Source organism: Ursus maritimus, unplaced genomic scaffold (genome assembly GCF_017311325.1).
Source record: "Ursus maritimus isolate PB19 unplaced genomic scaffold, ASM1731132v1 scaffold_5, whole genome shotgun sequence".
NCBI lineage: Eukaryota > Metazoa > Chordata > Mammalia > Carnivora > Ursidae > Ursus > Ursus maritimus.
Window position 1 is genome coordinate 60,891,402 of NW_024426663.1, and position 13,124 is coordinate 60,904,525.

Sequence of the window (13,124 nt, forward strand, 5' to 3'; positions counted from 1 at the left end):
GTCTGGGATCCACAAGTTGTCTCCGGACTTATACTAATTTATGCTGCAGGTTTTAAGACTGGTTCTATACCTGGGCTGGACTCTGCTGATAAAGTCTTTGGTGAACTTACAGCCTTATTTAGGGTCTGAGATCTTCTATTGCTGATAATTTTCTTACCTTAGCTTTTGTTGCTACCCAAAACTCCTTGAGTGTCATTGAAGTCCTCCATCCAGATTTTGACTTGATTGCCTTTCTGCAACGTTTGCGGTAGAGTCACCAGCCACAGCAGCCCTATGTCAGGTATTTTGGTTCTAAATTGAACACCTTCTGCATTGCCCTTGGTATTTGGAACCTTGGGAACTCATTCACAATCTACAGGAATTAAGGGACTCTCAAGGAGGGCTAACTGAGGTCTCTTCTCTGACTGAATAGTTTGATATTGAGCTTCTACCCCTTGTGGTTGTCTCCACCTAGAGTGAGTTTGGCACATGCCCCTTCTGCTTTTGGCTTTCTCTTCTAATGTCATATTCATACTTAGTACTCCCACCTCCAGATTTAGGGCTTGATGGAGAGAAGTCAGTTCCCACTGTCAAACTGCTTATTTCCCAAGGCTCTGTCCCCTTTTTCTTTTTTTTTTAAATAATATTTTTTTATTATATTTTGTTAGTCACCATACAGTACATCCCTAGTTTTTGATGTAAAGTTCCATGATTCATTACTTGTGTATAACACCCATTGAACCATGCAATACATGCCCTCCTTAATACCCATACCAGCCTATCCCATTCCCCCACCCCTCTCCCCTCTGAAGCCCTCAGTTTGTTTCTCAGAGTCCATAGTCTGTCATGGTTCATTCCCCCTTCTGTTTACCCCCCCTTTCTTCTTCCCTTTCTTCTCCTACCGATCTTCCTACTTCTTATGTTCCATAAATGAATGAAACCATATGATAATTGTCTTTCTCTGCTTGACTTATTTCGCTTAACATTATCTCCTCCAGTCCTGTCCATGTTGCAGCAAATGTTGAGAAATTGTTCTTTTTGATGGCTGAGTAATATTCCATTGTATATATGGACCACATCTTCTTAATCCAGTCATCTGATTAATTATGAAGAGATTGAAGTAGTGATCAAAAACCTCCCAAAAAACAAGAGTTCAGGGCCTGACGGATTCCCCGGGGAATTCTACCAAACATTCAAAGAAGAAATAATACCTATTCTCCTGAAGCTGTTTCAAAAAATAGAAACAGAAGGAAAACTACCAAACTCATTCTATGAGGCCAGTATTACCTTGATCCCCAAACCAGGCAAAGACCCCATCAAAAAGGAGAATTACAGACCGATATCCATGATGAATATGGACACCAAAATTCTCAACAAGATCCTAGCTAATAGGATCCAACAGTACATTAAAAGGATTATCCATAGTGACCAAGTGGGATTCATCCCTGGAGTGCAAGAGTGGTTCAACATTCGCAAATCGATCAGTGTGATAGATCATATCAACAAGAAAAGAGTCAAGAACCATATGATCCTCTCAATTGATGCAGAAAAAGCGTTTGACAAAATACAGCATCCTTTCCTGATTAAAACCCTTCAGAGTGTAGGGATAGAGGGTACATTCTTCAATTTCATAAAAACCATCTATGAAAAGCCTACAGCGAATATCATTCTCAATGGGGACAAACTGGAAGCCTTTCCCTTAAGATCAGGAACACGACAAGGATGCCCACTCTCGCCATTATTAGTCAACATAGTGCTAGAAGTCCTTGCAACAGCAATCAGACAACAAAAAAGGGATAAAAGGTATCCAAATTGGCAAAGAAGAAACCCTTTTTCTTAGCAGTAATCCTCTAGGCTGGAAGGCATGGAGCAGGAATCTATCTCTGATCACATCCTGAATTTTTTCTACATTCTGTAGCTAAAAGTAAAACTCTGCGGTTTCATCTATGTATGTTAAAAGGAACTTGAGGAATGTAGCAGAATATTAAATGTGGCTTTCAGGTAGTCTTAAAGTTTGAACAGTAACCTCAATAGATGAAAACAAAATAAAATGACAGTTACCCCATTTCCATCAGTGTAGATTTATCTATGTACAATTTGTAGAAGGTGGGGTCAAAACCCAATTCTTCATGCATTTGCCCATCAGCAATCCCCAAACTATTTGAGAAAAAGCTAAGAGTGCGCTGAAGGGATGAAATCACCAAAAACATATGTCTCTGATAAGAGTTATTGGTGTTATATGCAAGGAGAGGGGTAGGCTTATTCCTTCACCTCAACAAAAGAGAAGAAGCTCTGAGAGAACCATTTGAAAAGTTCTCTTTTCATATGTCCCCTAGAACTTGGTTTCTGACTCACCCCTGAAAAGTCTAAAGGCAAGAGGGTCTGTTAGCAGTCTGTTAGATGCCTTGGAATGGCAGGATAAAGAGGAAGCTAGATGCACTTTCAGAGTTGGGCACAACAAAGATTTGTGCATAATGCCTATAGGTCAGATAAACATTCCACAGAAGAGGGTCAGTTATGGATCATCTTGGAAAGGATCATGCCCAGTACGACTTCCTGAAAAGGACAAGGTAAACTCAATTGAAAGCGGCTGAAAGTTCTATCATCAAATGCAAAAGTGGAGGAGATCATAAATAGCAGCAAGTGAGAGAGCCCCAAGTGTAGGGAAATCTTATCACTGAATCCTTCAAAAATACTTCAGGTTTGAAAGAGTCAGCATTTGGTTGTCTGTCAGACCCAGAGGATATCAATGGCATGTTATAAATAGTGTCAATCAAAGTCAAGAAAGACCTTTCTGTCCCTTTCTACAACTCCTTCCACCTACTTCAATGCCAGAGGACCCCAAAGAGTAGCTACCAAACGGGGGATTTTTAAAAGAACAAGAAATATAGAAGAAACCAACCATGGTTGATTTCCTCAGTGCAGGTTTTCAGTCTAATTCTGTCCTAAGTTGGGAAAAGGAAGAAATATAAATCAGATAATAAGAATTTGGGGGGCGTCTGGGTGGCTCAGTCGTTAAGCATCTGCCTTCAGCTCAGGGCGTGATCCTGGGGTCCTGGGATCGAGCCCCACATCAGGCTCCTCTGCTGGGAGCCTGCTTCTTCCTCTCCCACTCCCCCTGCTTATGTTCCCTCTCTCGCTGGCTGTCTCTCTCTGTGTCAAATAAATAAATAAAATCTTTAAAAAAAAAATAAGAGTTTGGTGTTGTGATATTACACTGGGCTTTTTATTACCCCAAAATGACTGTTTTGTACAAGAGAACACCACAAAAACAATGGACTACACCTGAAAGTTCGTCCAGGGGCAAGAAAGTACTATTTTTGACAGGATTAATTAAAGAGGAAATAGGATAGAATAACATTGTTTTTTTTCTCTTCTTCGTTATTTTCTCTTTTTTAAATTAACATAATGTATTATTGGTTTCAGGAGTACAGGTCTGTGATTCGTCAGTCTTATATAATACACACTACTCATTACAACACATACCCTCCCCAGTGTCCATCACTCAGGTACTCCATCCCTCCACTCCCTTCCCCTCCCCTCCAGCAACCCTCAGTTTGTTTCTATGATTAAGAGTCTCTTATGGTTTGTCTCCCTCTCTGGTTTCATCTTGTTTCATTTTTTCCCTCTCTTCCCCTATGATCCTCTGCCTTGTTTTTTAAATTCCACATATCAGTGAGATCATACGATAATTGCCTTTCTCTGATTAACTTATTTCGCTTAGCACAATACACTCTAGTTCCATCCACATCTTTGCAAATGGCAAGATTTCATTTTTGATGGTTGCGTAATACTCTAGTGTGTGTGTGTGTGTGTGTGTGTGTGTGTGTGTGTATACACACCACATCTTCTTTATCTATTCATCTGTTGATGGACATCTGGGTTCTTTCCATAGTTTGGCTATTGTGGACATTGCTACTATAAACATTGGGGTGCAGGTGCCCCTTCAGATCATTACATTAGTATCTTTAGGGTAAATACCCAGTAGTGCAATTGCTAGGTTATAGGGTAGCTCTATTTTCAACTTTTTGAGGAACTTCCATACTGTTTTCCAGAGTGGCTGCACCAGCTTGCGTTCCCACCAACACTGTAGAAGGGTTCCCCTTTCTCTGCATCCTCACCAATATCTGTCATTTCTTGACATGTTAATTTTAGCTATTCTAACTGGTGCGAGGTGGTATCTCACTGTGGTTTTGATTTGTATTTCCCTGATGCCAAGTGATGTGGAGCATTTTTTCATGTGTCTGTTGGCCATTCGGATGTCTTCTTTGGAGAAATGTCTGTTCATGTCCTCTGCCCATTTCTTGATTGGATTATTTGTTCTTTGGGTGTTGAGTTTGATAAAGTCTTTATAGATTTTGGATACTAGCCCTTTATCTGATATGTCATTTGCAAATATCTTCTCCGATTCGGTCAGTTGTCTTTTGGTTTTGTCAACTGTTTCCCTTGCTGTGCAAAAACTTTTTATCTTGATGAATTCCCGATAGTTCGTTTTTTGCCTTTGTTTCCCTTGCCTAAAATTGTTTTTTTTTTGCCTACTGAATTCAGTTGTTCAATAAACCAGCAATGGGAATTTAGAAAATCATCATCTCACGTTTGGTTTTCAACTCCATTGTCTTGCTAGGGATGCAGCACTCCCATTTTGGTGGTCAAAGCCTGAGCTTTGATCCTTTGGTGTTCCTCTTGTAATCCTCTCATATGCATTTCAGTAGAATTGAGGGTGGTGTCATTTGTAAAAGAGAAAAGGATAGGGGTGCCTGGGTGACTCAGTAGGTTAAACAGTTAAGGTCAGGTCATGATCCCAGTGTCCTGGGACTGAGCCACGTGTTGGGCTCCCTGCTCAGCAGGGAGTCTGCTCACCTCTTCCTCTGCCCCTCCCTGCCACTTGTGTTCAAGCTCTCTCTCTCTCAAATAAGTAAATAAACAAACAAACAAATAAATAAATAAATAAAATCTTTAAAAAAAAGAGAGAAAAAAGGATTTAATTCTTAGAAAATATTATTTCTCATGTTACTTGAGATCATTACCACAAGAACCCTAGGGAAAAAGATTGCCATTCTTTTTGTATAAATGAGGGAACCAAGAATCAAGACAGGTTAAGTAACTTTTCCAAGGCCACTCAAGTGTGAGTAGCAGAACTGGGCTTTAAACCCAGGTCTGTCTGATTCTAAACACTATACCTTGTCCTCTATATGTATTGTCTCACACTGAAAAATGTATAAATATATTGCCTTTTATTATTAAACTATTTGTTCATATATATGGGAACATTTTTTAAACCAGTTATATTTTTTCTACAGGGTATTTGATGTAAATATAAATGTTATTATTTTAAGTATTATTTGAGGGTTCTCAAGAGTTAACTGAAAGATTACGAGAATAACCATTAATTTGTTCTTATTATAGAGTGACGGCATTAGTAGACCAAAACATTTCTCCAAAACCAAAGAGCACTTCACATTCAGAATCAGGTAATAAATAGTGAAACTAATCATTTTCATAATTCTGTATTTCTTTATTTTTGTGACAGTGCAGCATATTTTGAGAAAATTGGTAGCCAAGGAAACTGAGTGCTTTTTAGTTTGGTTGTATTTTAAGAAATGAAGATATGTGAAGTTACACTGTGAATCTTAACTATCCCTATAATTAATTCATTCATTTCATAAGCATTTACTGAGTATGTACTCTGTATTAGGCATTGCTATATATACCAGTGAGGAGTGATATAAAGTCCTTGCCTCCTAAGTTTTAGTCATAGGAACAGAAGATAATCAATAAACAGATATATTGGAATTATGTATGATGATTGAAAATAAAAATCAGCATAGTATCTTGCATTATAGACACTCTATGATTTAGTTTATTATTAGGATAAACTTAGCTGAACATTTCCAACCTTATTATTACATGCTATATCTCAGATTGCTATTTTTATTTCCTAAATCAAGTTTTATAGCATCTGTTTTTGGGTAAACTTGAAGAATGGCTGGTTTTTTACATAATCTTCACTTTAAGAAATGCTCTTAATGAGTATTTTCTACATGCCAGGTTTTATGTTAGGAGTTATGGGTATAAAAATAATTAACATAGTTGCTGTTCTGAGGGAAATTAATCAAGTGATAAAAACGAAACTTGGAAAAGCACACATCTTTTAAAGGAGTGGTTAGCATCTAATACCCTGGGGGGTGAACATTAGCAGGGGGATTTGTTTTATAGATACAAGAGTAAGGGCATTTATGAACAAGAGAAAAGAGATTATGAAAGGGAAATTGGTAAGAGTACCAAAAACAATCATGATTTTACTTAGGTCTTGCCCAATGAAAAGTTTTGCTTTGGCTGTAGAAAATGTTTTTTATAAGGCCTGGTAGTAAGGGAGAATAGTGATTCTGGAATTATGTATGCTTTTGTATTCTTACTTTTATGTGGTTGATTGACTTGAAATTTAAAATTAAATCACATCTTGCTCAAGAGGTATTTTTTACTTCCTTAATTCAACAAATCCATCTTTGTTCCAATTGTATGTCATGTTTTTTACTCAATGTTAGAAAATAGTCTTATCATGGAGACAAACAAGAAATTATTTCTCAGGTAACTCCTGCTCCTTTGCTAACTTATCTACCACTATTAGTGATTAAATGTGGGAGTTCTTCAAGGCTAGTTCTTATATTTTAATCTTTTAAAAATTTACCCCCTGATATGTATAGGTATCCTATAAAAAGTAGGGTTTCCAAGTTTTCTCTCATTAAAGACTCTTCTCTGAGGCTAGGACCCTTATATGCAGGTGCCTTCTAAACATCTCCCTTAGATATTTCAGAGACACCTCATCACACCATTCAATAATTCCATTCATTCAACAAATATTTATTAATCACCTACAGTGTAACACGAAGTATTTTAGTTGCTGGGGAACATGACAGAGTCCTTGCCCTAACAGAGCTATGTTATAGTAGAGGAAGAAAGATAATAAACAGTTAAACAAGTAAATATACAACAATGTCAGGAATGAGAGTATCGAAAGAAAATAAAGCAGATAAAAACAGAGTGTGACTACGGATGCTATTTTAGATAAGGTAATAGGATAGGCCTTTCTGAGGAGATTACATTTGTACAGAGCTTGAATGAAGTGCAGGAGTGGGTCATATGAAAACCTGTGACAGAGCATGCTTAGCAAAGGGAGCAAGAGAAAAGGCCAGGAGATGGGAATGAGCTTTGCATGTTTGAAGAATAGGAAAGAGGTTAGAACGACTGGAGGAAAATGAGTAAAAAAAAAAAAAAAAAAAGAATGACTTCAATTGTGTTAAGGGTATAATCAAATGGTATAATGTAGAGTCTTCTACGCCATCATAAGAAGTAGGGATTTTATTCTTAATGTTCCAAGAAACACATCTTAGAGTAAAGGGATGACATAATTAGATATGTATTTTGAATTATCACTCTGGCTACCATGTGGAGAATAGACTAAGATGGCAAGTGGAAGCAAAGAGACCCTTTGTGGTGGTCAGATAGTGATGTATGAAACTAAAGTGGGAGCAGTGGTCTGATTCAGAATATATTTTAAAGCAGAATTTTCTGATGAGGCTGGATGTTGGATAAGAGAGAAAAGTAGAAGATAAGGATGAGTCTAAAATTGTTGGTTTAAGCAAGTGAATGAATAATGGTATCATTTCTTGAGACGGGAGCATCAGAGGACAGAGCAAGTTGGGAGACTGATTAAGAGAATTTGGTTTCTACATTAGATTTGATTTGTCTACTCATGTACTTAATGTTTCATGCAGACACAAACATGTATGTATTGTGTAATTCTGTATATATGAAGTTCAAGAACAGGCAAGAGTGTTTTAGGTAGTAGAAGTAAGAATAGTGGTAGTCTTTGGAAAGAGAGTCCTGACTGGGAAAGAACATATAGGAAACTTCTGGGGTGTTGGAAATATTTTATATCTTGATTTGGTGGTAACTATATCAGTGAATACATATACATTTAAGATTTGTGCCCATTACTGTGTATGTGGAGTGCTTCAATAAAATTTTAAAACATTGAGAGGCTTATTAGCCTTCAAATAGAGATGTCATGAAAGCAGTTTGTGACATGAAACCTGGAGTTTAGGGCAGAAACTGGAGCTGTAAATAAATATCTAGAGTCAAGAATATAGATGTTTTAAAGCCATAGGATTAGATGAGCTCACCTAGGAAGTGGAAGAGGAAACAAACATGCAAAAAGAATGTAAATGGAACACTCCAACATTTAGAAGTAACTGTAACATAAGTTACCAAGACATTAAAAAAAGCGAACATTGAGAACTGAAAATTGTCACGACCAAGACCTAACCTGGACTTCTACTAGTGTCCTCCATCTTAGTTAGCAAATGTAGCTTAGCAGACCAGAAGCATGAGATCATCCTTGACACCTTCCTCTTTGTTACTTCCCTTGCTTCATCTATTACCAAATCTTGGTACCAATTTCATCTCTTACTAAACTCTCAAACCTACTACTTCCCTCTACCTTAGGAGATGAAGAAGAGTGGAGTGAGTAGTCTCAAGGGTTGCCAAATTTAGCAAATAAAGATACAGAATGCTCAGTTAAATTTGAATTCATATAAACAGCAAATAATTTTTAATATAATTATGTCATAAATATTGTACATGCTTGTACTAGTACACAGTAAACACTTCTACTAAAAAATTATTTGTTTATCTGAAATTCAAATTTAAGTGGGTATCCTGTATTGTATCTAGCACCCTTTTAGCCTCTGCAGTGAGGCTGGGAATATAGAATTATACAGGCAGCGATCATAAAAACCAGGATTTTATATGCCGAGTTAAGAAGCTTGAGTTTTAACTTGAGTACAATGGAAAGCCTTGGAAGAGTTTTAAGCAGATGATATTAAACTTGTGTTTTAGGTTCATTAGGTGGGCAGTGGACTGCAGAGGAAGCTGAATTGAAAAGCTATTGAAATAATTCAAGGGGAAATCTTGTATTGACTTAAAGCAAGGTACTAGTGTTAAGAATAAAAGCCAAATGTGCAATACTCAGTAACATTGGCACATAGCAGACTAGATATTTGTTGCCTTGAATTGAGCCTGGAGAGTGAAAAAAAGGGAAGAGTCAGGACTGAAGAGGATCCATAAAAGGGGCCAGAGGGAAAATATTCATGTTTGTTTATTGTACTGATGTCCAGTAAGGTAGGACAGGAAAGGTTTCTGTTCATAAAGGTGGGACCTGAAGCTAGATTGCTGTGGGTTTGGAAGTGAACAGGAGGAGAGGAAGTTATGTGAGTATATGTGGACAGCTCTTTGAAGAAACATGCCCATGGAGAAGAGGAGAGAAAGGAAGTAGCAGGAAGGAGTATGGGGTACAGATAAAGTTTTTGATAAAATCAAAGAGTCCTGATTATATTTTAAATACTAATAGAAAATTTGCAGTAAAAAGGGAGAGACTGAAAATACAGGAGAGTGGAAATGGAAGGATAATAAATGAAGAAATTTAATTACATGCAACCTTCTGTACTAAATGAAAAGTAAATATTTTACATAGAACTTATTTACTCCTATGAAACATGGAGCTCTTCAAATAAAGCTCCATCTGTAGTAAGTCAGGTTATTCAACATATATTAAGCTTTTCTTCTAGAACTATTTCAAAGACATAGTCATTAAAATCAGGGTGTGTTTTTTTCCCCAAATTTGAGTTCTACTTTCTGTACATACAGTTAGTGAGAGGTTAAATAATTAAAATATTGATGCATCTTTTTCTTTACAGATAATGCAACTTGTGAAGTTTTACTTGCTGAGCAAACTTACCCTTCAGCCCCTGAAAAAACAAAGAAAAAAGCAAGTGTTGAAGCAGAAAAACTACATAAATCATAAATTTCATTAATATAGGACATATTCTTAATAGTTTTATAGGAATTATTTTTCAGCTATTTAAGTCAATAATTTCGGTTTTTGAATTTGGTAATTAGATTACATTACTGTAATATGAATGTATATAAGTTTAATGAAAGAGAATTAAAGTTTACAGTTTTTCCAAATTCCTTTTGGATAGTTGGATGTCTATTAAACATTAATTTAAAGTAAAAATAAAACATTTGCTGTGTAGCCAGAGCAGTATTTTCTGCTGAGGAGTACATTAGGCCTAGAATCTATAGGTCTTTGGGGAGAAATTTGAGACAGGAGCTACACTTTGAGTGATTATTCAATGGTAAGCATTATTCTAAGCACTTTTAAAAATTATATCTTTTCCTTATAGTATACCTATGAGGTGAGTTTTTTGTTTGTTTTGCTTTGTTTTCACCTATTTTATAGCTAAGAAAAATGATGTTTAGTTATTAATTTGTGGCAGGTCTTTCTGGATCTTAAGTCTGTATTCTTTCCACTACACTTTACTGTCATTGTAAACATTGGGTAAAAAATTGGAAAAGGGCAAGAGTCTCAGTAGGAAGATTCCTTAGTATGAAGTTACATATCCTTTAGATGCAAGATTGTGGTGGCCTTGACGAGGATATTTTGTAAGAGAGATGGGAAATATGCATGGATTCAAGATAATTTTCCCTGTAGAGATCATGAATTGGAGGTAGAAGATGAAGGAGTGAGGTGTCAAAAGAGACTTCTAGGTTTCTGTCCTAAGCAGCTTTGGTGGACAAAGGTGCTCTTTTTTTTTTTAAAGATTTTATTTATTTATTCAACAGGATAGAGACAGCCAGCGAGAGAGGGAACACAAGCAGGGGGAGTGGGAGAGGAAGAAGCAGGCTCATAGCAGAGGAGCCTGATGTGGGGCTCGATCCCATAACGCCGGGATCACGTCCTGAGCTGAAGGCAAACGCTTAACCGCTGTGCTACCCAGGTGCCCCGACAAAGGTGCTCTTTAGCATGATAGGAGAGGCAGGAGGTCTGAGGGTACGTGAAAATGAAAATGTTGTAAGGACCGTTGGCTATAAATCTGCAGGTTAGGAAAGTAGAAGATAAGTATACAGTGCTCTAGATAATTTTAAGTTTATAGAAATAGATGAAAGCACCTGAGAAAGAATGAGTTTCTATAGAGTGAGGAAGAGAAAAGGGTCCAGGATCATTCCTTGGAATACTCTATAGTCAGGTAGAAAAGCGTAGACAGAGAAAAGGAAGAAAATGAACAGAATATGGTATCATAGAAACCAAGAGACAAGAATATTTACTGCTAAAAGGAGGAGTGGTTAACAATCCTGAATGTTGCTTGAAATCCCAGCATTATAAAGAACTTTGCAAAATTGGAGGACTTCCAGTTTCTGCTCTAGAACGTAAGGAACTTAGAAGTCACCACTCTGGCCTAACAAGTAAAAACCTGAACAAAGGGGTGCCTGGGTGGTGCAGTCAGTTGAGTGTCTGACTTTTTGTTTCAGCTTTGGTGTTGGGATCATGGGATCAGGCCCCGTGTTGGGCTCTGGGCTCTGTGCGGAATCTGCTTGAGACTCTCTCTCCCTCTGCCTCTACCCCCCATGCTCACACTCTCTCTCTCTCTAAAATAAATGAATCTTTAAAAAAAAAAACTTGAAGAAAGTTAAAAATTAACAAGTCTTTTTAGATATATCAGATAAATAAGGTCATAGGCCAAAGTGCTGCACTAATACTTGGAAAGATAGACAGGTGGATACAGAGAATCATGACTTATTGGAGCAAGAACGCTTGAACAGAAAGCTCCCTGACAACCAGTGCTAAGATGGGAAAACCAGTGCTGGCGTGATTGATCAGTTGTTAGATGCTCGGTGAGGACAATGCTGAGAGTTAAAAACTCAAGAGGGACAGTCATCAGGGGGCCTCCACACTTTTGTGAGTTTTTTCTTTAGGAAGGACCTCTACCAGATCCTCACAGTCAATATCTGAGAAAAATCCCCTCGTGCTTTTGGTAAGGTAAGGGGAAAAGAACCATTTTGAAGTATACTGGAGTATTCTGTTGCTAACAGAGCCTTCCCTCAGAAGAATATATTTTACCAGAGCCTAACTTGTTGAGGTTTTACTAGAGCCTGACCTACCTTGGGGAAGGGAAATACCCAACTTCAGCCAGCTCTGCTTTTTCGAATGAAGAAAGGAAAATACTCCACTTCCAGCTCTCTCTAGCCTTCCACACGGAGGAATGGAAATATCCAGATACAGCTCTCTTTAGCTGTCCTGTCCCACCTAAGGAGGTGCGGGGACTAAGAAATACTGGTGAATTTTACCCTCCAGTGGTAAAGGCTCAACAAAAAAGACCTAATCATAAACACATGTTGTGTTTACTGAACACTATGACTTAAACCTTGCCACCTTACTAAAGGCCTATCCACCACAGTTCCCATTACCCAGTACATCTTGCCTACCTTTTAGCAAAAAATTACAAGGCTTATTAAAAGGCAAAAATACCACAGTTCGAGGAAACTGAATAGACCTCAGAACCAGAGTCAGATATGGCAGTAGTATTAGAATGATCAGACCAGAATTTTAAACAACTATGATTCATATGCTAAGGGCATTATAGGACAAAGTAGACAACATGCCAGAACAGATGAATAATATAAACAGAGAGATGGAAATTCTAAGAAAGATCAAAAAAGAAATGCTAGAGATCAAAAATACTATAGCAAGAATGAGGAATGCTTTTGATGGATTCATTAGTAGACTGTAGTGAGTAGGAGACAGTGAGGAAAGAATACCTGAGTTTGAGGATATGACAGTAGAAGCTTCCAAAACTGAAAAACAAAGAGGAAAATGACTGAAAAAAAAAGAACAGAATATTCAAGAACTGTGGGAAAACTACAAAAGGTGTGACAAACACACAATTGGACTTCCAGAAAGAGAAGAGACAGAGAAAGGAACAGGAACAATATTTGAAGGAATAATGACTGAAAATTTCCCAAAATTAATGTCAGATACCAAATCATAGATTCAGGAAGTTGAGAGAATACCAAGCAGGATACATGCCCTCAAAACTACACCTAGATTTATTATATTCAACATCTTGAAAGAAAGAAAAAAATCTTGAAAGAGGCTAGAGGGAAAAAACACCTTGCCTATAGAAGAGCAAACGTAAGAATTAAGATCTCTCCTTAGAAACCATCATGCAAGAAAAGAGTGAAATGAAATATTTAAAGCCCTAAGAGAAAAAACCCCACCAACCTAGAATTCTATACCTCATGAAATT

The 13,124-nt window shown here is 37.3% G+C and overlaps 1 protein-coding gene across 1 annotated transcript in view; it reads left to right on the forward strand.

The window, feature by feature from the left end:
- Nucleotides 1-13,124, forward strand: part of MEIKIN (meiotic kinetochore factor) — a 93,018-nt gene that overhangs the window by 34,421 nt on the left and 45,473 nt on the right. Inside the window, exons 8-9 of the mRNA XM_040622706.1 lie at nt 5,386-5,450; nt 9,735-9,805. Coding sequence (XP_040478640.1) covers nt 5,386-5,450; nt 9,735-9,805 — 136 coding nt within the window. The remainder of the gene's footprint in view (nt 1-5,385; nt 5,451-9,734; nt 9,806-13,124) is intronic.